Source organism: Chamaea fasciata, unplaced genomic scaffold (genome assembly GCF_029207755.1).
Source record: "Chamaea fasciata isolate MVZ Bird 193981 ecotype frontalis unplaced genomic scaffold, bChaFas1.0.hap1 SCAF_14, whole genome shotgun sequence".
NCBI classification, from domain to species: domain Eukaryota; kingdom Metazoa; phylum Chordata; class Aves; order Passeriformes; family Sylviidae; genus Chamaea; species Chamaea fasciata.
Genome location: NW_027094099.1, coordinates 2,862,603 through 2,885,453, shown reverse-complemented (window position 1 = coordinate 2,885,453; position 22,851 = coordinate 2,862,603). Strand labels below are relative to the sequence as shown.

Here is a 22,851-nt window from a genome sequence, read left to right as displayed (position 1 = left end):
GCCCCCAGTCCCGGGATGTCCGCAGCGCCCGGGGCGCTGGGTCTCACCGGGAGCCGCTCCGAGCGCCCCGCGGCACGGAGGCGGCACGTAGGGAGGTGACCCCCGACCTGCGGGGCTGTGCGGGCACGGTGGGACTGTGGGTCTCGGACACCGCCGGGGCCGCGCCCGGGGCAGCCCCGGCGCAGATCCCATCCCCGCCCACGCTGGGAGCCCCTCAGGCGAAGCCGGCGGGTCCCCGGCAGGCAGCGATGGGACTCCTCCCCGGCCCAGCCCGGCCCGGCTCGGCCCATCTCCTCAGGGAATGGGCGAGGGGGTGCCGGTGTTTCCGCACTCCCCTCAGCGCGGCGCCGCCGGCCGAGACAGGCCGAGGGGGAGCACCGGCTCCGCGGCGGCGGCGGGAGGGACGTGTCCCCGGCCCCCTCCGGCCCCGAACCTCTTCCCGGTCCCAGCCCCCCTCAGTCCCGAGTCTCCCCACAGTCCCGGAGCCCCCCGAAGCCCCCGATACCTGCGCGGGGCCCCGCGCGCCCCGGCCTCCTCGCGCCGCCACGGCGCCCGCCCATTGGCCGCCCGTCGCCGCGTCCCTCCCCCTTCCGCCCGCCCATTGGCCGCGCGCTGCCGAGCCTCGCCTCCCTCCGCCCGCCCATTGGCCGCACGCTGCCCAGCCCCGCTCCCGCCACACCGAGTACCACCTCCCGCCCCCGCAGGCCCCGCCCACCGCTGTGAGGGCTGGAGCCTGGCGGGGTCTCGGCCCTTAAAGCGGCCGCGGCACAGCCTCTTAAAGGGGCCGCGCGGCGGGCGAGCTCTGGGACTCCCCCGCCCCGCGCGGATACCAGGCCACGCGGGGAGGATCCCAGGCCACGCGGGGGAAACTGGCCTGGGTGCCAGCCAGGCTCCAGGTCCCCTCCTGGCTCTCTCCCCCAGGCACAGAAACCCCAACGCCCACAGACCGCCCCCAAAAACCCCGGTAGAGCCCCCAGCCCTACTGCAAAAGATGCCTCCTGTCCTATCGATCCCTCCCCTTGAACCCCTAACCCCTGTAGAGCCATCAGAGCCCCCTTTTCAGCCCCAATTCTAGCAAACTCCTCCACTGGCACCCCTTCAAACTGGAGCACATACCCCCAGCCCCTACATACCCCCAGCCCCTGCAGACCCCCAGCCCCTGCAGACCCCCACACCAGACCCCCCCTAATGACTGCAGCTCTCAATCCTGACATCCGAAGCCCTGCTGACTCCTTCACCAGATCCCCACCCCGAACCCTAAGCACTTCCCCACCCTCGCAGACCTCCCCAGCTCCTGTAGCCCATCACCACCAGATCTCCCCCCACCCCTGCAGACCCCTCCTTCACCAACCCCCAAGGAGCAGCTCAGCCCGGCAGGTGCTTCAGCTTCTCTTTATTGATGGACAGTTGTGCTCTCCCACCCCAGGGCCCATCAGAGTGCTGGGTGAGGGGGGGGGCTCTGGAGTGGTGGGGGGGACAAGACTAACACAGGAGACAACGCTGCAAGGGGAGCACGAGAAATACTGTGCCTGGATCCAACACCTTTCCCCTGCCCCCATCCCTGAAACAACCAGCTGAGAAAGGCTGGATCTGCCTTGGATTGGGTCTGGGGAGGCGTGTGGCCACACAGGAGTGGGGAGTAGCAGCTTGCCTCGAGCAAGGAGGGGTCCAGCAGAACCGACGGCCACACATTGCCACTCCCCTTCCCCAAAACCCCTCACCAGGGCCAGGGAAAGGGACATTTCACACCCCAAGGACAGTCACCAGGAAAGAAGAGTCCCAGCAGCACACAGGAACCTCCTACGCTGACTCCAAAACACATCAAGGCAGGACTTTAACTACAGGGAGAGGTTTTTTAAAAAACTAAACACTTCAAGTATATTTTTTTAGTGATTTAAGGTCTCTTGCCCCTGCTGCTGCTGCTGCACTGGGTGGTGTTTAGCAACCTACATCCACTCTAGGGACAAGGAGAACAGCGCAAGCGATGGCTGGTCTACTGCAAGGGGAGACAGAGCAACGGGAGGGGAGTGGGGTGGTGGGAGGGGAGTGGGGCAGGAAGGCCCAGTGGGCACTCAGGGTACGGGCACCACACGCATGGTGTTGGTGTAGCCAGAGCCAGGGCGCCAGCCCGTCAGCACGATCACCAGGTCGCCAGTCTTGAAGAACCCTCGAGCTTTGCCTAGGAGAGGAGAGAGACGTGTCAGCCCAGTCCCACCCTGTCTAGCCATGGGGCAACAGTGCTCATCACTCGCTCCCCAAGTCACCAAGGCTGCCTGTGCCACAGCTGCCAGGGCTCCACGAAGGTAGGGTATCAAAACTCCACCTTCCTGCTGCCCACCCATCTGACACCCTTCACCTCTACTTTGGGGCTCTCTGCAGGAGCTCAAAATTCCACAGTGCAGGATTTGGAGGGGATGCAGGATAGAGTCAATCTACCTCACTTTAGGCTTCCCTCATCCCTCAGGAGCAGTAAGCACCACAGTTCCATCACCCACCACCATAAACCCAACCTGGTCGTCTGCTGGAAACTCCTTAAAGGCAGCTCTGCCAATCCCACCACTCCATTTCCCAACCGGACACAGTTCTGCTCATGCAACCACCACCCGTTTCCTGGCCGGATCCAGTTACCACACAGGCAGCCAGTTCCTCCTCCCATCACCAGTCCCTCCCTCTCAGTGACCCTAAACTACCACCAAGGTGCTCAGGGCCACTACATCCCACCAGGGCCATGTTCCAGGGGAGGGGGAGCGGTGCCACTCACCGACATTCATGCCCAGGTTGACACGCAGGTCCACGTCCTCAGCCCAGGCGTCCTGGGCGGGGTCTTTGCAGAGCACAGGGAAGATGCCGCGGTACAGGTGGGCCTGGCGCGCCGTCTGCTCATTGCGGGTGATGGCGATGATGGGGGCCCGCGGGCGGTACCGCGACACCAGGTGTGCTGACCTGCAGGGAAAACAGCCACGGTGGGGCTCCACACAGCCACCACACCTGGGAACGGCCTGTGGGAGCACAGCAGCCCCAAGGCCTGTCAGCCACGAGGGCTCCACAAAACCCCCGGCGGGACGTGACCGGTCTCCACAAGAGTCACTCACCAACCAGCTTGATGCTCTGCCGGACTCCCAGCTAGGCAGCTGGGCAGACCACCACTGGCCCTCCCCGCTGGTGGTGACAATCTCACCTCCCAGCTTAGCAAGTGCCATCAGGGTGTTTTGGTCCCTGAACAAGCCTTTACTTGTTTCTGTTGCTATGTTAGGGTGGCGAGGTGCCATTTATTCTGGCCTCTGCAAGCAGGCCTTGGCATTTCAACAGGGACGCCTGAAAGTTCCCTGTTTTGAGGAGTTCCTGGTTTTCAGGGTGGAAAGAGCTGGTGCCAGCAGCGCTGCCCAAAGCATGCCAAGGAGGAAGCCATCTGCCTCTCAGACACCTGCTGAAGCCAGCAAACAGGCCAGTTCCTCCACACAGAGCTCTGCTCCTGCGACCCCATGGGAAGCAAATGCAGCAGAGGCAAAAATCTTTACAGGGAAGTATGGCACAAAGTCTTTAAAATGCCTTAAAATAGCAGCAGCACAGCCTGGGTGCGGACTAGACTACAGCTTTCCTTTCTGTGAGCACTGCTGAGGGAGAGCATCTGCAAACAGACAAATTCAAACTGCAAGGCTATGGCATCTGCAGCTCCATCTTTCCACTGGACATGCTGGTGTCTCCACTTGCTTCTGCAGCCTTGTTTAGTGGAGCCAAGCTCAGCAACACTCAGATGCAAAGTTCGCTGCTTAAAGCAGGGGCCAGCAGGCTGCTCCAAGCACCCAACCACACGTGCCAGCTCTCAGACAATCCTTCCCACACTGTCCGAGCCGCCTCCCAAGAGACCCAGGAGATTCAGGTACTCACAAGAGTTAACCAAATCCACTGCTAAAAATATTCAAATATCAGAGTTCAAATCTCTTTTAAAAGGTCAAGTGTAAAGCTGGAACATATGACAAAGAAACATTAGAAGCACGAGGGTATCCAGAACTCGGTGCTCATAGTTACCTCCTCATCTCTGCAGAAAGTAATTTTCTGCTCAAAATCATTTAAAGCTGTACATTTTGGTGAAGGTCTCACCAATGGTCCACATCTTCAGGTGCCCAGCATACACAAGGACATCTCTGCTGTTGCACTATTGTTTTGGTGTGAATCCAGTGTGAGAAATCCTGATTTCCTTTCAGAAAGTGGTCTGAGACTTATGGTCGGGACATGCTTTGGGAGCAGGCAGCCCAGTTCCTCTAGATGGAAGAGCTGATCCATGAGGCTTCTGCTCCCTCCCATTCCACAACTGGAAGAACAAGTCTCTCCTTGGCAGCTGTCACGGTTGCTGGACAGAAATCCCAAACAAACTACATTGTTCCAGCACATTTTGCCTGCAGCCACTGAGCTCACCTGGTGCCTGCCAGATGCCTGTCTGTGCAGAGAGATTACCTGCAGGCACGCACAAGGAATCGCAGAAGAAGACATTTGCAACGTTTTCCATTTCCCTGCCTACCAATCCCAGACTGTGCAGACCCTCTTCACCCCTTGGGCTCAGGCAAGCAGGGCTGATGACTGCAAAGTCCAGCAAGGGACCAATAGTTTGGATGCTGCTACAAAAGGCCAAAGCCTTGATTAAACAAAAAAAAAAGGATCGTGCATCCACTGAACTTTTGCCTCACTGTTACACTCTGTTACACTGATGATTTCTTGCCAAGAAGTTTGAATTGAAGCTTCAACACTCATTTTCCCTTGGCTCTTCCAGCTGGCGCCAGTGCCACTCGCAGCAGTGAGGGGAGGCTGGGCTTGGAGCTGGTGCCACGCTGGCAGAGGCAGGCCAAGGACTCAGAGTGCAGGGATGTGTGTCCATCTCCTGAGGAACCAGCACTGCAGGCACTGCCAGAACCTGACTCCACTGGTCTCTCTAAGCCGTGTTTTTGGGATTCTCCTTCCCCCACCCTATCACACAGCAGGCTTGACCTGGGGGCACCTGTCCCCTCCTACCTTCCAGACTTGGTGAGGACAATAATGGCCCCGCTGCAGCACTTGAAGGACGCTTCCACAGCGCCAACTGCAGCGGCCTCAGTGGGGTCGCAGTTGAGGGGGGTCAGACGACGCAGTTCCTCAAACAACTGCCTGTGAAAGATGGCGGCTTCGGCCTCCCGGGCAATCTACAAGAGCAACATGCGTTCGGAGACAACACTCACGGCAGGCGCTCGGGCACAGGGCAGGGCGAGGTGCTCCAGCACAGGGTGCCACATCCGTACTGCCAGCCTTTGACATTGTCACCAAACAGCGAGCCCAGACTGAGCTCACCCCAACAGCACATCCCTCCAGAGGAACCACTCCACTCCCAAGGCTTCTTTTTGGAATGGCGGCACCTCACCCTGCCAAGCCCACACTCAGGTGACACTCATGCCAACTGCCAGGCACTCTCGCTCTGCTCCTGCCTGCTGGGGTCCCTCCCTGGCACAGGGTCAGCTCACATGGCAGCGGTTACACAAGGTTGGCACAGACAGCGAGCAGCTGGCCAAAGACTGCAGTGTTAGAGTGCAGCGTGTTTTGCCACGGAAAGGGCTGGCCCAAGCCCCCTCTCTGAGCCCTACCTGCCGGACTCGGTCAGGACTACCAGGGCTGCAGCTAGGCACTTAAAAGAGGCCTCCACTGCACCCGCCGCCATGGCATCGGCAGGGTCCCTGTTGTTAACATTGAGGCGTAAAATTTCTTCGAACAGCTGACGATGAAACATTGCGGCCTCAGCCTCGCGGGCGATCTGCAGGCCCGAGTGGGAGGGAAAGAGGACAACAGAGGAAAGAGAAGAAGGAAAGATATACCAGAGGAACATGAGATCACATTAACTTGCTTAATTATCATAGTAATGCATGCAAGAGGGTATTAAGATGAAGCTGTGAAGCTTTTTGGCGCTCAGGTTTTGACTTTGCTAAATGCAACCCAGACCAAGATTCACCATACCATGGGACTGGCAGGTCCCAGTCACCGGGCAGGTATTCCAAACATGGCATTTTTATTGTATTTAGGAGCTCCAGCAGAGCACGAAAACAAATTACTTTTCAAGGACCGGAACAAGCCAGCTCAGAGCGAGACCATGCTTTGTCATGGCTGCTTCTGACTTCCTTGAAAGACTCTTATGCCACCTACCTGCCTGCCCATAGTCCTGCTTGCAATTCTGCAAGACGGAATCTCTGGCTTCCTTTCCTCGGCTCCCAACAGCACAGTGCTGCTGGAACAGCTTTCATGGACACAAGCAACACTCTGAATGTCACTCCTGAAGGTGGGAGACTGTTCTCTCAGCCCTGTTCTATTTAGTTTAACTTTAGGATCAATGAAGACTTAGTTTAACTTCAGAGTCAATGAAGATTTGGCTTATCTTGAGAACAAATAAAGATTTAGTTTGAGAGCCAATAAAGATTTATTTTAACTTGAGAGTCAATAAAGCTTCACATCTGAGTGGGATACCAACTTTCTTTTGGTAATAGGGAAATAAACAGGAACAAGTCTTCCTTATAGGGTTGTCACAGTGTGGATGTTGGGGTGTTTGTAGAGTGCCAGACATAGACAGATGAGAGGGACAGAGGCACAACTAAAGGCTTTGTGTTCTGGCTGAGCACTGGCAACAGGTTCAGCAACCTGTTCATCCCAGAATCCTGGGAATCATCACGTTTAATCATCTTGGAAGGCCTGACAACCCAATAAAGAAGGCTTGCAGAGACTAGAAAAGCATGCAAAGGTTCATGATCTTCTCAAGGACAACTTCACCCAGTTACTCCACAAAGTGAGCAGCCGCTCCACAAAGCATAACAAGTTCATGTTAAACTAGAGACTGATGTGCCATTGTAGTGAAAGCTCTGGAGTTAGAAAAATCAGAATTTTGCTACTCTAGTGTTAATGAATTATTTTATGTGATGCTGGGAATTATCCCTTCCACAGTTATCAGTTTAAGCCAAAGTAGTTAAGTATCTTAAGTCTAAATATAACAGGACACAGGCGGCAGGCCGGAACAGCAGGCCAGTGCCAACTTGTCCTAAAGCATTTTGTTACTGCGGGATTTAGATAAAAGGGAAGTATTTGCATCACAACACTCACTCCAATGGCAGGAGCTGGAAGCCTGGCAGTTTATTTTCTGCTCCTGGTACAAAGGCAGCAGCTCCACATAACAGAGAGCAAATCTGATTTCAGAGGGAAGTCTGCACTCCCCATGTGTAATGTAACGTGGGAATACAGGTGTCTGCTTTGACAGCGGCCGCAGAGGGGCACAGCAATCCTTAATTTCACCCCACAGCTGGATCTGCTCAGACAGGAATAGCTACAGAGGGTGTCCACTTGGTGCATGGGTGGAGATACCAGGGAGGTGGGAGAAAGGAAAATGGAGAGGCTGTTTAAACTTTGGTCCCATCAGGCAGCATAGCATGGCCAGGCTGGGCTTTGAATTGTGGATCCCGGAGTGGAAAGGGAAGGATGTCCACTCCCATCTACAGCAATCAGCCTGCCCAGTATTTGGAAGTTTACTACTGCCCACTTCAGATGGTAACATCCACCTGCTCCAGCCATGCTGCAGATCCCCAGACCATGGTTACCCAGGACATTGCTGCTAGGCTTGACTAAGAACAAGTGAATTAGCTCAGAGGAAAGATCCTCACTGTACTGGCATGTGCTCCGACCATAAGAGTTGGCACCTTGCTGCCTGGAACATCTTATATTTAGTCATTCTATATTTCAATTTCTGCACAGTGTTAAAGCCTTCAGTGCTTCTCCAGGGGCCCTGGTGGAATGAACACCATGCCCAGGTCAGTAGAAAGAGGGAAGCACATGCAACAGTTCCTCAAATCAGACTACAGGTACAACACAACCTGCCCAGATCAAAGAATTAATACCAGGATGGAAACCCAGGTGTAAGGTTTGCTGCAGCAAGTTCCCAAGTCTTGGTAGACAGTCAATCCTTGTGATTTAGGGGTTGGAAAAGGAGGGAGAAGCTTTAAGGTGCACTGTTAGCCTTTGGCCTGTAAAGGAGCACTACTGCCCAGTGATCATAAGTAGGACTATTTTGCATTTGCCTCGTGCAAAATACACCACTCCATATTGAGGTAAAAGATGTAACACACTGCAAACCAACACTGGCTGAGTTGAATAACCTATAGAACCTGAAGTGCAAATAAAACTTGTTAGAGTTAGAACTTGTGAGTTACCACTGCTGTAATTCACAGTACTGGTAACTGGGGAGCAGCAATGCTCACAGGTACTTGACATCAGGCTTTTATCAGCTGAAACAAGAACTTGAAGCAGAGCAGAGGTTTCTGGCAGTTCAGGCATGTAAAAATATGGTGCTGTCAGTACTCATGCAACAAACCCCCCCCAACCCCCAGCACACAGCAGGTGCTGAATGCAACAATGCTGTAAATCACCCTCAGGAGCCCCTCCACCCCCTCCCCCATGCAGGACTCAGCCAAAACCTTTCATTATCTATAGATAAACTGCTTAAAGCAACTCCTTCATCCCACAGAAGTTTAAGGCATTTAATATGCCGCTGCAGTAGGACATTGGATGAAATTTCTGTCCAAGCAACGGCAAAAGAAATGGGAAGCTTTGTATCATCTCAGCATTGCAGAGCAGCTCTCAGCTCTGCTTGGCAAGTTTGGAGCACACAAAGTGAGTCCAGGCCCTCAGGACCACGTTTGTTCAAAAAAATCACACACAGCAGAGTGTGAGTAAAGAAATGGCTCCTTTAGGCAGCCGGGTCCATTTAGGCCTTTGAGTGACCAGCTGAAGTGGCCAAGAGCAAGGTGGTGTCCCTGTCCCCAGCAAGGCAGGGCAGTACTCACAGCGTGCTGCATGCGCACAGCCTCGAGGGGATAGTCTCCCTTGGCTGTTTCCCCCGAGAGCATGATGCAGTCTGCTCCGTCCAGGACGGCGTTGGCGACGTCGCTGCCCTCAGCACGTGTCGGGCGAGGCTTCTTGATCATGCTTTCCAGCATCTGGGAGAGAACAAACCCACAGGGATCAACACACCGCCAGAGGAAGCAGGTGCACTTCAATACTCCTTAGGGCTCGGGCAGAAAGTGGGATGCAACCTAAGGACTCCAGGAGTTCTCCATGGGTATGGAACAGAGGGGGGGGGTTCAGTCCCTAAACCAGCTTTGATTTAAAACCTCCATCAGTAAGGAAAACAACCCATTCCATTTTATAGCCATTCCAAATTTACACCTTTTCTAGGGAGATTTAAGCCACACAACATCCTAGACAAAATACTCCAACCTTCCACTTCAACTTCACAGCACAAGGAACTCAGAGCTCTTTAGAGCAGAGTGTGGCATTAGATGTATTTATGGAAAGCTCAAATCCAGTAATATACTCTCAAATCTGGGGATTTTATCATCTAGAAATAAAGAGCAGGGTCTGTGCCAGTGAAGTCACCTTCTCCCAACACAAGATTTCAAATGCTTTAGACAATATGTACAGGGTAGTAAACTCGGAACAGTTAACTCCACCAGCTTTCTAAGCATCCCCACTGAAAAGAGTGGAAAACAGAACAGCTTCCAGAGGTTAGTACTTCCTAATCCCTCTCCACACCCTAAGTCTGGCCAGCTCTCCTGTCTTCCTCAGGTGCTCAGCTTCCCCCCAGCTGGAGCTCACCACTTATTTAAGCACCATTTGCTTCACTCATAGGGCATTGCCCAAGGCTGTTTTCCAGCTGCATTTCTGTAGCAATACAGGAAAAATGAGCATATGCCACTGTAAATCCAGAACCTCGGTTAATGACTACTGTCTAACGAGTCCTCATTTTCACAGCCTGTGTGCAGAGCAAGGGTAGCCAAGAAACCAGTCTTCCCAGTGCTTGAGGACTGTGCACATGATCCCTGCCACTCCCAGAAAAAGGAGATGGATCCTGTATTCAGCTCCTTCTGAAGCTGCAGTGCGGGTACATTTTCTAAGATACCTGGGAACCCCAGCAAACCTTCCCTGTCAGGCAGAAATGTGCTGCCAGAAGATGCCAAGGAAAAGCATGTGCCATTTTTCCCATGAATTTGCAGGGTCAGCCCCAAAGGCTCATTACCACGTGATGTTTTGAGGTGTATAATCCTTGGCAAGAGGATCCTGTAATCTAATTGGAAAAGATGCCAAACACAGGAATGCCTAAATATGAGCTTTTCAGATATGAGCAAAACCTCTCTGCATCTCACTCTTTAACCAATGTCATCAACCACATTCCCTCCTGGCCACTCTGGCAGCAAGGAGCCAAACAAAGGTGGTGCTTCCAGTACCTGAGTGGCACAGATGATGGGTTTTCCAGCCCTGTTGCAGCGCCCAATCATCATTTTCTGGGCAAGGAAGACTTTTTCAGCCGGGATCTCGATTCCCAGGTCACCGCGGGCCACCATAATGCCATCACTGGCCTCCATGATCTCATCAAACCTGACAGCGAGAGAAGAGCTGTGTTATCCCATTTGTTCTGCAAAGCACCTTCCCATCTGTCTGTCCCCCTCTGAAAGGAGCACACACACGTTTCATGGGCTGTTTGGGTTCCTGCAATGCCAAGGAAGGAGGAAGAAAAAACCAGGAGCAAGGCGCAGAACATATTCAGTGCTGCACAAAGCTGCCTGAAGCTACAAAAAGGGAGCGTGAGTTGCTTTATTTCAGTGTGACAAACCCAAAGCATCTCCTGCACAAAGCTCACCTGCGCACACCCTCGTGGTTCTCGATCTTGCTGATGATCTTGATGTTCTTTCCCTTTTCCCCCAGCACCTTCCTGACAGCGTGGACATCAGAAGCCTTGCGGATGAAGGAAGCAAACACCATATCCACGTTCTGCTCCACACCGAATTTTAGGTCCTGAATGTCCTTCTCAGAGACAGCGGGCAGGTCGACGGCAGCGCCGGGCAGGTTCACGCCCTTCTTGCTGCCGAGCATGCCGCCGTTCTCGACCTCAGTCATAACATAGTCCTTCCCTGAAACATGTGTTCCCATGGTCAGTGTTTATGGGACAGCTCCTGCTACCACTCCCACACCACCTCCCTGCCTGGGAACTGCAGTGCCAACAGAGGCACACGCGATAAAAAGCACATCCCATCTCTTCAGAGCATTTCTGTACCACATGAGCTTGCACTTAACCCTTGGGAACACGATAGATTGGTCCAAAACAACTTCCAGGCTGTTCCTGGATAAGGTATCAGCTGTTCCCTGCAGGAGAATGGGATTGCCTCCCCCAAGAAAAGCAAGCAGGCTGCAGTTTTGCACACAGAGTGCTGCAACACCAAACTGAGCACCCCAAAAGCCTCACCTCCCACTCCCTACGTACTCACAGATTAGAGCCTTGAGGCTAGAGCCATTCAGGCAGCACTATAAAGGGAGTATCACAGAAGTAACCTTGCCTCTACATTACCAGCTAAAACTAGTTCTGTCTCTAACTACAAAGCCCAGGGTCTGTGCTGTAAAACTAGTTAAATCCTGCATTGAGGGCATGAATTAGCCTGGCTGATCATGAACAGTGGTATGGCCATACCACACATTCCCCTTTGAGGATGGGGTTTATATGCCAGTCCAGTGAAACTGAGCAGAAGTTAGTTTTTCGAATGTTTCCACACTTGAAATAGAGAAACTTAGGTTCAAGTCTCACTATACCACTCAGAACTACATTCTCCTTTCTTCAACACACAACTGCAAGCTAAGAAACAGTTACTAGATGGAAAGCACAAGTATGTCCAAAGGAAACCTCAAACAAGCAGAGCTGAAATGGCTGCTACCCACCTTTCTCCTGAACCACCAAAGAAATCAGACCATCATCCACGTAGATTTTGCTGCCAACTTCTACAACTTTGGTGAGATTCTTGTAGTCCAGCCAGAGTGTGTTCTCGTCACAGTTCTCCATGAAGGCATCATCCAGGGTCACTTTGAGCTGTGCACCCTTCTTCAGCTCCACTTCTGCTGTGCCACTCTGTGTGACAGCAAAACCAGTGAACACCAGCACACCACCACCTCCCAGCCCACAGCAGTTTGTCAGAACTTTTGGGAGGACAAAAAATATCGTCCCCTATGATATTTTTTTTGTTTGGAAATGGCCACAGGCTTAACACGGTATTGAGTCTCTACGTGGTGAAAAAAGTGGGATTAAAAAAAGCAACTTACTCCCTTAATGAGTCCAGTTCGGATTTCAGGTCCCTTGGTGTCCAGTGCAATAGCCACAGGTCTGTAGGTGATGGGGTCAGAGGCAAAGCTCTCTGTGGCTTCTCGCACATTCTTGATTGTGCCCTCATGATACTGGCAAGAATAGAAAAAAGACAGAAATGTTAAAGCTGGTTCTACTCAGCTGCTCACAGAAAAGACCTCCGTGCACCCCAGAGGGTGCTCAAGCTGACAGCTCTGCTCTGAGTTTTAGTTCTACCTTCAAAATTTAACCCACACAAAGCGTCCAGTAAAGCAGAATGCAAGGATACAAGGCCCTTCTTGCCATGAACGTGGAGTCTGGAAGTTAACTGGTGTGCCCTCAGCTCTAATTCCAGAAGGACAATTCAAGGAGACAGTCCCAAGGTCAGGCTGAAGTGATTTTCCATGAGGACACACATCTGCCAATTGAAGGTGGCTCACCAACCAACACACCTTTAGGAGTAACTTTACCAAAAGCTTTCCTGAACACCTGCCTGTTCAACACACCACAATATTCACAGCACCAGCAGCTGGATAATTGTGTGCATTGAAAGACACCTGATGGCAGAAGAATGTCACACTGCCACATACGGCTACGCTCCTCCTCCCACCAGAGCAAGGGAAGATGCCTCTCCACACTGCTAGCTCCCACACACACTTCCAGCCTGAGCCACTATCAGTCCTGCAGCTGAAGGCTTTTCACTCTGGCTTAAATTCCCACAGATAAAGGATTTGCTAAAAGAATGTTATCCAAGTAAATATTTACAGGTTATTTCCAGAGTCAAAGCAATCACAGACCAGGAGTTCAATACTCCAGCACCAACACCTGGCTTCCAAACCTTGTTGGCAAAAGCATTTTGTTAAATGCTGCCAGTTTTGTAACTGTAAGATAGTTTTGTAAGAAAATCCATCCCAGCTCCCTCAAATGTGCTACAGATGGCCAGTCGATCAGTTTACTTTACTTGTTTAAACAACATTAAGAGATAACCTTAACTACTTACAACTAGTAAGAGTTGTGTAACACTTGACAGACTTTAGTCGGTAAGACATTTCCTCTCTGTGCCACATGGACTGATGGAGTTTGACCTGACTCACCTGGAACACTCGGTTCCCTCGTGCCACTCACCCACCCCAACACGAGCCCTCCACACCGACTTCAGTATCTCGGGGATGATAAGCCAGCACTAGGAAGCTGAGGCTGGAAAAAGCCATGCTGAAGTTCACATGTGTGCCCTCAGCCAGAAATAAGTAACAGCTGATAACTCTTTATAGCAAGAAAATGAGTCAGTTTATTGACTGAATGTGCAAGCTGGTCCTGACCCTTCCGGGCACTGCAGCACAAAAAACACGCCCTGACAGTGCCACAACACTTATCTGAACCCAATCATCGGGGAATTTTCCATTTTAGTTTGATATCAGGGACTGACTGGCTCCTAGGGAGTCTGACTTTCTGAAGAGTTACACATGCAGAACAGGAATGCAGGCAGAGCTGGAGGTAAAAGCCATTTTTATTCTGTGTAAAAGGGAGCCAGACAGGTGCCAAAGCATGGTTAAAGGTTAAAGTTCAAGCCCTGGTAAATGCTTTGGGGTGGACATGAAAACCCAAAGCACTTGTAACAGATGGAAACTCTTTGGGGCTTCACTGGAAAATGGGGCATTTTGGAGGAGCCAGGAGGGGACACAAACTTAGGACTGGCTATGGCTGATGGTCACACTGTAGGCAACAGCAACACCAGAGCCTGCAGTCGGCTTTGATGGTGTGAAATGTACAGTTAAGACCTGACACAAAGCAGGAAGACCTCAGCCAAGCTCACAAGACCACAGAAACTGGGCAATAACAGTGTGAGAATTCCCAGTTTCAGCCTGGCCACCAACTCCCTGACATGTCACCTGGCCCAAGTGCTGCCAAGCCGCAAGGATTTGATTCTTGGGACACAGTTACTCCACACTATTCTTTCTCCAGGCTGATTTCCCAACTGCAAGGCATGCACTGACACTCTCCTGAGGGTGGTTAGTCATGGTCTGATGGCTGACCACAGTTAAGTACCAGCCCTTTCGATCCTGACATGGCCCTGTGCCTATTAAAGGCCACCAAGGTGAGAGGCCAAGCTGTCACACACCACGAGGCTCATGGGTCACTAAGTAAAGCCACCTACAGCTGCTACTGGATGACATTTTGAAAGTTGGAAAGCAGCCAAGGTCAAAAGGAAAAAAAAAAAAACTCAGCAGAATGGGATCCTCAGCCCCTCCAGTATCACTGAGGATCTCAGCTATTTATAGCAGTAAGGGCTTGACTGTCATGGAGTGTTGATTTCTTCTGACCTTATTCTTCTAAGCTCACCATACCATGTCCCAAGCTCCATGGTGGGACCTTCCAGAGTACCAGGAATGCACCCCGAGCAGCTGGTTAGCCAGAAAACCCAGGAGCCCATTCTTCCCACTGGGCACAGTAATTACATCAAATCACTAATAACAGATGCCTTTTGATCAGAGTTATTCATTGATTGTCTGCTTGCGAAATCCCCAGCAATGAAACAAGAATTGAGATGAACTGATAGCGTGACCTCCTGCAGAGGTGCAAACCAGGGACAGGTCTTCTCAGCCTCTGCTGCTCACTGGGAAGCAGCAGCTCTGGGAAGAGCAGGATGTGAGGAAGAACTGAAGCATTTCATGGCAAGCAGGTGGCACACAGTGTCAAATACCAGTTACCTGGCTCCCCACTACAGGGCAGGGTGCAGAACTGAATTACCTTCAAACTGGCTCAGAAAATACACTTCAATGTTATTACAGTGAGGCTCAGTAGGTACAACCTGCACGCTTTCCCCAAAAGCAGCTATTTGATCTTCCCACACAAAGGATGGTCTGGATGAACCAGGATTTCCCTTCTTCCTGAGGGACAGGATCAGCAGACACACAGGGGCTGTAGCAGCTCAGCCCCACCCTTACCTCGTGGGTGCCATGAGAGAAGTTGAGGCGGGCTACATTCATTCCAGATTTAATCATTTCCTTCAGTTTCTCCACAGAGCGGGAGGCCGGGCCTAGGAGGAAGAAACAGTTTGAACATTAACTTTAGAAAAATAATGAGGTAACCCATACAGACCGGGTTATTTCATGTGGAAGAGAAAAGGTAAACGGATCCAGCATTGCTCAGTGCTGCAGCAACAATTATTGTTTTAACTTGCCCACGGAGTGCGGCAGAACCCAAGCAATTCCTATTTCCCTGGATACTGGATTCACTCCCAGCATTAACACAGGTTAGGCAAACATGGGAAAGTCATATTCCTTCACCACACAAGTTCAGCCCTGGCAAGGGATGAAAGCCAGATCCCTCTCACAATTTCCTTAATAAGTTTCACCAAGGTGTGGGCTCCTAGCTGCAATTCTCTCCTGTCTAGGAATGGCCTACCAATGGTGCAGATGATGCCGGTGTTCCTGGCGATGGTTGGCTCCGAGTCGATGTCCAGGCGGCACATGTGCTCCAGGAAAGTGTCTGCCATGGCAGCATGCAGCTGCTGGGTCTGAATGAAAGCAGTCCCTGCATCATGGTGCTTCGACATGGTTGCTCGATTCCTGTGTCTGGAAAGGAAGAAAGCAGTGCCAGGTTTGGGAATCACCCACCCCAAATTGCCCATCAAGCAGAGGCACCAAGACAACCATGTGATGAATATGGAGGTAACAACAAAGCTGCTACTGGGTCAAACTAACTTTATGTTCCTATTTGAGAGTCCTAACAGGCAAGGCACATTTCTATTTCCATGTCATCCCCCACATGGACCACCCAAAGCTCACCTGCCTTCTATGCAGATGTTCCCTTCATAGCTTCTCTTCATTGCCAGTCTTCCCTTGGAGCTACACAACGCAACAAAATTCAAGCACTTGAGTGCGCAGGCAGAAGTTCTGCCTCCTCCCTCCCAGCTCTCCACTCATTTCTCCTACAGGCCTCAACTGCACTGCCCATCCCACTTGGGACCGGGGCAGCTCAGCGCTGGCGTGACTGCGGCACGCCTGGACACAGGCAACCTTCTGCCCAGGAGCACCTAATCACGGCAAAGTCCGCATAAGCCTAAACCCCGTCCTTTAAGCCTGGACAAGCAAGCAGACTTGAGTTGATTAAACACAACACTTTGGCAGAGAACACGTAAAAGACAGAAGATTTAATACACTTAAAGTCCCTCCTTGACTTAAGATGCTGCAGGTCTCCCCCACCCCCTCCACTCCCCTTCATACACAGCATGAGAAATTTATCATAAAGTTTAAAACTGGTTTTATTTTTCAACACTTGGATTAAAAAACCTCTCTGAACTCAGGCTGTTTGCCTCCTCTGGACTAGAGAGTCCCTACAACAGCAGGACCAGCCTATTCTCCAGGAACTTATCCTCTGAAGAGGAAACTGAGCGGAAGCTTAACAGTCCACTGGGATGGGAGGACACTCATTTCACAGCAGTGCCACTGCCCCAGGCATTTCTAATTGCAATAATTTTTCTCAAGTAGTAGTGGCAGCTCAAAGCTTTGTCTCTTGGACCTGCCCAGGCTAAAATCCCAGCATTACAAAAGCCTGTGGTAAAAGAGTGATGCAAGGTGGTGGCTATTGGCATTGGCCAATCACTCATTTTGCCTTTAAAAATTGGTTTAACTTCAAACTACATGCCCTGGGCACACAGTTATCTCCAAGATGTGCTTATAGAAACATGGGCTGGGCTAAAAGCTGGGACAGAGCAGGAATAGACCTGGGCTTTTGTTCTGTCTGCCCCAGGCAGACAAAGCCCACCAATAAACCGCAGAATGTCGTGAGGGGCACACACCAGCCGGCTCAACACAAACAGCTTTGACACAGAGGCACCAATAAATCAAAAAACTCCGCCAGTGCTGGCAGGACTGAGCACAGTGAAGGGCAGACAGCCTACCCAGTGCCACAGCAGCTCTGATGCTCCTCCCCTGCTCCGCAGCCCTTCCTCACGTACGTGCAGATCCTCGCGCAGGCAGCCCTGACTCACCCCCACTGCGCTGCCATGCGCTGCAGAGCAGCCAGGCCAGCAAAAACCATAATTTGACCTGGCAAAGCCTCTTTTCCCTCAGCCCTGCCAGAAGCTGCTGATTCACCGGAGTCACTACAAGAAGGTCTGCCCACATAAAAAGCCCAACAAAGTCTCATTATTATAGGAAAACCCTCTGGTCAGTCCTAAAACACTGTGTTTCAGCCTTCTAACACTTGCCGTTGCAGCCTCTGCACTTGCAGAGCAGTGACAGCTTCCTAAGATGCCAAAAAAAACAAGCCTTTGCTGGGAAATCACCTCCACACACAGGGAAACAGGTTTGCATAGCTTCTAGGAACAAGAGGAATACTGAACAACGGTATCCCAACACAGAAACTGCAGCCAGGGCACAACTTGGAAGTTTATAAAAAAATAGCCAAGTGAATTCTCCCTGCCTCATGGAAATCCCCCACCCACTCAATTCATTTGCAAATATAATTTTAACACCCCTGAAACCTTTATAAAGAGAAAGGAAAAATTCACTTTCCAGCAGTTCAGAGGGCTCAGAAAAATTAACCGCAGACACAGTGACCTTGTCCAGGGGCGAGAGCAGAAACGCAGGAGCCAGAAAGTATCCCAAACACCCATCTTCTCACAGCACCGTACCCATGACCACCAAGAGTCTTTTTAATACTCCCTCCTGCCTTCTATCACCGTGCATTTACAAGGCATCAACTGAATTTTACTGGAATGATCAGTCTCATATTTATAACAGGAATGCCTGGCATTTCCCACTACTCCGCTTTTTTTAACATCAAACAGAGGAGCAAGGACTTCAAGGACACCAGAAAACACGGAGCACTCAGTCTGGGCAGAGTGAGGAAGGGGGGCTGAGCAATATCCTACAATGCCTGAATGTTTCCCCCACTGAATAAACCTGAATGAATTCCTCAAGGAACAACGATTAAATGCCCAAATTTATTACTTGGCCTGCCCATGCTTCAGGCAAGATGTCCCAATGATGTCTGGTATCTCCAGAGCTCCTGAATAATCCAGACTGAGCCATCTGAGGTCGACTGGGTTTTACTGTAGCCAGGTGACTAATTCCAGCCAGCTCATTCCCATGGGTCAGATGAGAGAAAGCCTAAAATCGCACCTTCTCTGGATATGCCCTTTGGGGATGGAGAAAAGAGAGAGAGCAGCAATCCCCACCCAGGCAATCTCCATGCAGGGCCAGGTCTTTGCTGTTACTGGTGACAAAGGGAAGTAGAAAGTGCAGCAGGGGCTGCCCCCAGGCCAGGGTGGCAGAGCTGCGTCACTGCCTGCAGAAATTCCAGCCAAGAGGCTCCCAGGGGGTGATGATTCAGGATTTACTGGTCAGCCTCACTTACACAACCTCACGGATGCTGTAGAACAAGGCTGCTCATGCCCAATAGCAGAAATGGTTTGAGATAGTGCTCAGGGCAGGGTTATGAAACCAGGCAGGCCTTCAGATTGCCAAAAGAAGCCGAGAAAAATATCAGCCTTGCTCATTCCAGAAGCTAAAGGCACTCAACAACAGAGGAATGCAGCTCTGTAGAGAAGCAGGTTTTTACCCTGGCCTGGCATCCCCTCTCCCAGCGAGGGAGGACAGCACATTCCTGCCAGACAGCTGGTGCCAGAGATGGTGTCTCACCGTTTGGTAAGGACAAAATGGCCACCCCAAAATTCCACCCCTTTTCTGCAAGCCAGGATGGAACCCAGGAGCCACCACCTGCTCCCGGCTGGCCGATGCTCTCCCCAGCATTGACCTGTGGATCCACGGGATGAGAGACCCACAACGGACGTGCCTCTCCAGCTTTTTGGCAACGGGGCACAGGAAGGTCAGGCTGGCTCCGGCACCTTCTTCCGTGTGTGCTGCTGGCTCAGCCTGCCTTTGCTGAGCTGCCCCTCCCTGGAGGCTTAACTAAAAAAATAAAAGAGGAGGTGGCAAGCATCGGAAGTTTGGTGACGAGATGGACTTATCTCGAGGGTATTTGTAGGACACACCTACAGACTTAACCTTGCAGAGGACAAGGAGCCTTTCCGCTTGGCAAAAAGCACCTGGCTGCCTTCAAGCAAGCTGTAAAAACCTGTTTTACACCACAAAAGAAAACCTGGGGGGTTTCTTTTCACATTTAACTAGGCAGAAGTGTAGACAACTGCGCTGCATCCCCACTCCAGGACGGAGATTGCTGCACGTGGCTGTGCCCCGGTACTGCAGCCCCATTCCCTACGTGCCATCCATCACCACCCGCTGCGGCTCCATCTCCCCCCGGGAGAACAAGGGCCAGGCAGGAGAGAAAGGACCAAGCACGTGCTCCAACCGGCCTGGGAAATGTCTCGTTGCCATCAAATTAAATTATCAACTTGTTGGGTGGAAAGGGAATTAAGGCCGGCAGTGGATCACTCCAGCTAACAGCAATAAATGAAGGTTTCAATAATGACTTTAGATCGATAAAGGAGTAGGTAATAATTAAAAAAAAAGAAAAAAAAAAAAAAAAAAAAAAAAAAACCGCAGGCTGCTGCAGACTCTCCAAGCTCTTTATCTAGTGCAAGAAGTTTCTCAGAAGGGTTTCACAGGCAGAAGTCCCCGGTTCAAGCACGTGGCTCGCAGCATTGCTTACTGCCTCGCACAAAAACCTTTTGCTTAATTCGGTGATGGGCTGGAAACCTGCTGGCACTAACCCATCGAACTTTTTCACATTAGCTAGAATTCTGCTCTATAAACAGGATTTTGGGCATGAAATTACACTCTTCAGAGTTTTATTGTTGGGTTTTGTTTTTTTCTACTAAGCACTTTCAATTGCACAAGTCCCTGGACGTGTCTGAGTAACCAAAAACCTCTCTGTCATCGCACCTTCGAGCCAAGGCAAGTCATGATGAGCAGCAGCAGGAAAGTTAACACTTTAACATGACAAAAACCTCCATAAAACACAGATTTTTTTTTTTTTTGTTAACCTGGGCCTCGCCGATACAGCGTTGCCTTATCAGAACAAAGCAGTTTTTTAGAGATTGCCGTCTACTTTCAGTAGTCTGAGGAGACAGTCTGGAGGTTGCCATTGTCCGCCGACAAAAGCGCTATTCATGCCCTGACGGCTCTGCAAAGGGGGTTTAAACACGTTTGAGAGGTTTTCACAGTTCAAGAAACTGTCCCAATCAGTTGGACGTGTTTAAGCAGGCATAATTACGGGAGAAGACTAATTCAGAAGGGGCCTTCTCTTCCCGGAGGGGCCGGGAAGAGGCTGCAGCATCAGCGCTGGGTGCAGTGAGCCGGACGCTGATTTAAGCTGATGCCTTTCGGGGAACTGCCGGCTCTTACGTGAGTGCAGGCAGAAAGGGGGAGGGGGGGGCGGCCTAGCGCCTCACTCCGTCTGCCTCTGACTCAGCCTCCCAGCAGCTCCTCCGGCACTGCCCGGCCAGGAGGAACCGGGCGGCCGCAGCAGCGGCGCCCCACGCTCCGCTTAACGGAACGACCGCAGGGCACACGCGGGGCTCCCCGCTTGTGCGTGTCCCACTTCATTCACCCGGGCCCTCGCAGCACAGACCGGACCCCCGCCGCCCCCCCCTCCCCCCCCCGTGCCCGGAGTGGGCATTTCCCGGTGCGGGCCGTGGGGAGATGCTCGGAGCGGGCGTTCCTCGGCGCGGGATGGGAAGGGATGCTCGAAGCGGCCGATCCCCAGTGCTGGGTCACGGGGGGGATGCTCAGAAAGGCCGTTCCCCGGTGTGGGGTCTCGGGAGGGTGCTCGAGGAGGCAGAGGGACGGGACGCGGGGCTGGGGCCGCCGCCGGCCACGTGCTCGGCGCCGCCTGCCCCCCGCGGGCCCCCTCCTCAACCGTCCCATAGGGCGCGCGCCCCCTCCCCTCAGCCGCCGCCCGACGGGGACCCTCTCCCGGCGGCGGAAACACGGGGATAAGGGCGGTACCAGCGCAGCCGGCCCCACCGCTCGCCGCCGCACAGGCCGCCGTTACCTACCGCTGTTCAGTCACAACCCCGCCTCGCCCTCACAGCCCGAGCGCCGCCGCCGCTCTGCACACCGCCCCCACGCCCCGCCAAGGTGATCCCAGCTGGCCGAAGCACCGCCCCCCTGCGGATCCCTCCGCCTCCCGCTCTGCCGGGGGCGACAAGGGCGGGGCGCCGGGACTACTTTCACGGGCGGACGCACAAAGTACGGCGGTGATGGGCTGAGTCACAGCACGCGCCCGGCTGGCCAATGAGGAGGCGGCGCAGCCGCCGCGCGCGAGGATGGAGAGTGGCAGTGCCTTAAAGGGACCGCGGCTCGACACCATGCTCTTAAAGGGACCGCGGCGCCCAACTCACATCCAGCCCCTCCCAACTCACACTCACAGCCGCAGCTCACACCGACCATCCAGCTCACACCTCAGAGGTCCCTCACTCTGGGAGGGGCAGCGGCTCTGGGTGTTTTGGGGTGCTTTGGAGGGTCCTGAGACCTTCCAATGGGGACGCTGGGGACCAATGTGCACTCTCTGTGGGGCAGCAAGGGCACTGTACTGGGGACGCGAGGCTGGAGATGTCGACGACGTGGTGCTGGGGACGCTGAGGACACTGTGCTGGGGTCAAGGAGAGACCCGGCTGGAGATGCTGGTGACACTGTGCTGGGGCCGCTGTCCCAGCTGTGTCGGGACCCATATGGCAGATCCATGAAGGCCCTTGGCTGGTGATAGTGGAGACCCCACGCTGGAGATACTGGGGACACGGTCCCAGAACCATGGGGACCTTTTGCTGGTGACCCATGACAGTGGCTCCACATTGGCACCCTGGTGACAGTGGAGACGTGCTATCGATGCAGGGACCTGCCACACAGACCCTCTGCTGGACACTGTGACACTGTAGGACACTGTGACAGCCATCTGAGAACCCAAAATGGTCACTGTATGCTGGGACCACAGAGGGGTCCTGTACCGAATACATTGGGGACGCTGTGGTCCATGGAAGGGACCCAAAATGGTCACCCTGTGCTGGGGGTGCTGGGGACCCTGTACTGGAGACACTGTGAACTCTGTACTGGGGACATTGGAGATACTGTGCTGGGAACACTATGGACCCTGTACTGAGGACACTGGGGACACTGGGCTGGGCTGTGGGAACACTGTGACAGACATGGAGGGGACCCAAAATGGTCCCCCAGTGCTGGGGACAGGGGGCCTGTGCTGGACCACGGGGTCACTGGGGGGGAAACCCAACATGGCCACCCCACGGGGCACCCCGTGCTGGGACAGGGAGACCCTACACTGGGGACCCTGGGGATTCTCTGTGTCCCCCCCATGGCGCTGCCCCGCCCCCGAGGGTTCCGGGGGTGTCGGGGGGGGGGGTCCCCGGCGGTGACGTCATGGCGGCGCCGCTGGGTGACGCGGTGCGGCGGCTCTGACGTCAGGCCCGGCCCCCCGGCAGCATGGCGGCCGTGCCCGCGCCGGCCGGCCCGCGCTGACATGGTGAGGGGCCGGGACGCCGCAGGGGACACGGGGACACGGCCACGGCCGCGGAGGGAGCGCGCCCGCGAAGGGGGCGGGACGGGCCTGCGGGGGCCCGGGGCGGGGGAGGGGCAGCGGCCCTCGGCGTCCCCCCGTGTCCCGGGGTCCCCCGGCTGGGGGCGGGATGGGGTTGGAGAAGGAGGAGGGACCCCCGTGTCGCGATCGGCCGGGCATCCCCCGGCAGCTCCGTGCGCAGTCCCTGTCTTGGT

At 53.3% G+C, this 22,851-nt stretch overlaps 1 protein-coding gene across 2 annotated transcripts; it reads right to left on the bottom strand.

Annotated features, from left to right (window-relative positions):
* Positions 1 to 1,376: 1,376 nt before the first annotated feature.
* On the bottom strand, positions 1,377 to 21,234 carry PKM (pyruvate kinase M1/2). 2 transcript variants are annotated; one of them, XM_066195990.1, is made up of 11 exons: positions 21,126 to 21,234; positions 15,566 to 15,735; positions 15,106 to 15,197; positions 12,142 to 12,273; positions 11,764 to 11,950; positions 10,694 to 10,964; positions 10,281 to 10,431; positions 8,841 to 8,993; positions 5,008 to 5,174; positions 2,762 to 2,943; positions 1,377 to 2,179 (listed from the first exon to the last, which is right to left on the bottom strand). In XM_066195990.1, exons 2-11 carry the CDS (start codon positions 15,714 to 15,716, stop codon positions 2,073 to 2,075), a joined length of 1,593 nt encoding a protein of 530 aa, XP_066052087.1. In that variant the 5' UTR covers positions 15,717 to 15,735; positions 21,126 to 21,234; the 3' UTR covers positions 1,377 to 2,072. The 2 variants fall into 2 exon arrangements, with proteins under 2 accessions (XP_066052087.1, XP_066052086.1); XM_066195989.1 differs by lacking the exons at positions 5,008 to 5,174; positions 21,126 to 21,234 and adding an exon at positions 5,610 to 5,776.
* Between the last annotated feature and the right edge of the window lie 1,617 nt (positions 21,235 to 22,851).

Bases quoted from the DNA above. Each gene is read 5' to 3' on its own strand.
- PKM (XM_066195990.1), bottom strand. From the start codon at position 15,716: ATGTCGAAGCACCATGATGCAGGGACTGCTTTCATTCAGACCCAGCAG. The intron at 10,965-11,763 runs GTGGGTAGCAGC...CACATGTTTCAG, and splicing joins TTTGGTGGTTCAGGAGAAAG to GGAAGGACTATGTTATGACT. The intron at 10,432-10,693 runs GTGAGCTTTGTG...TCTCGCTGTCAG, and splicing joins AACCACGAGGGTGTGCGCAG to GTTTGATGAGATCATGGAGG.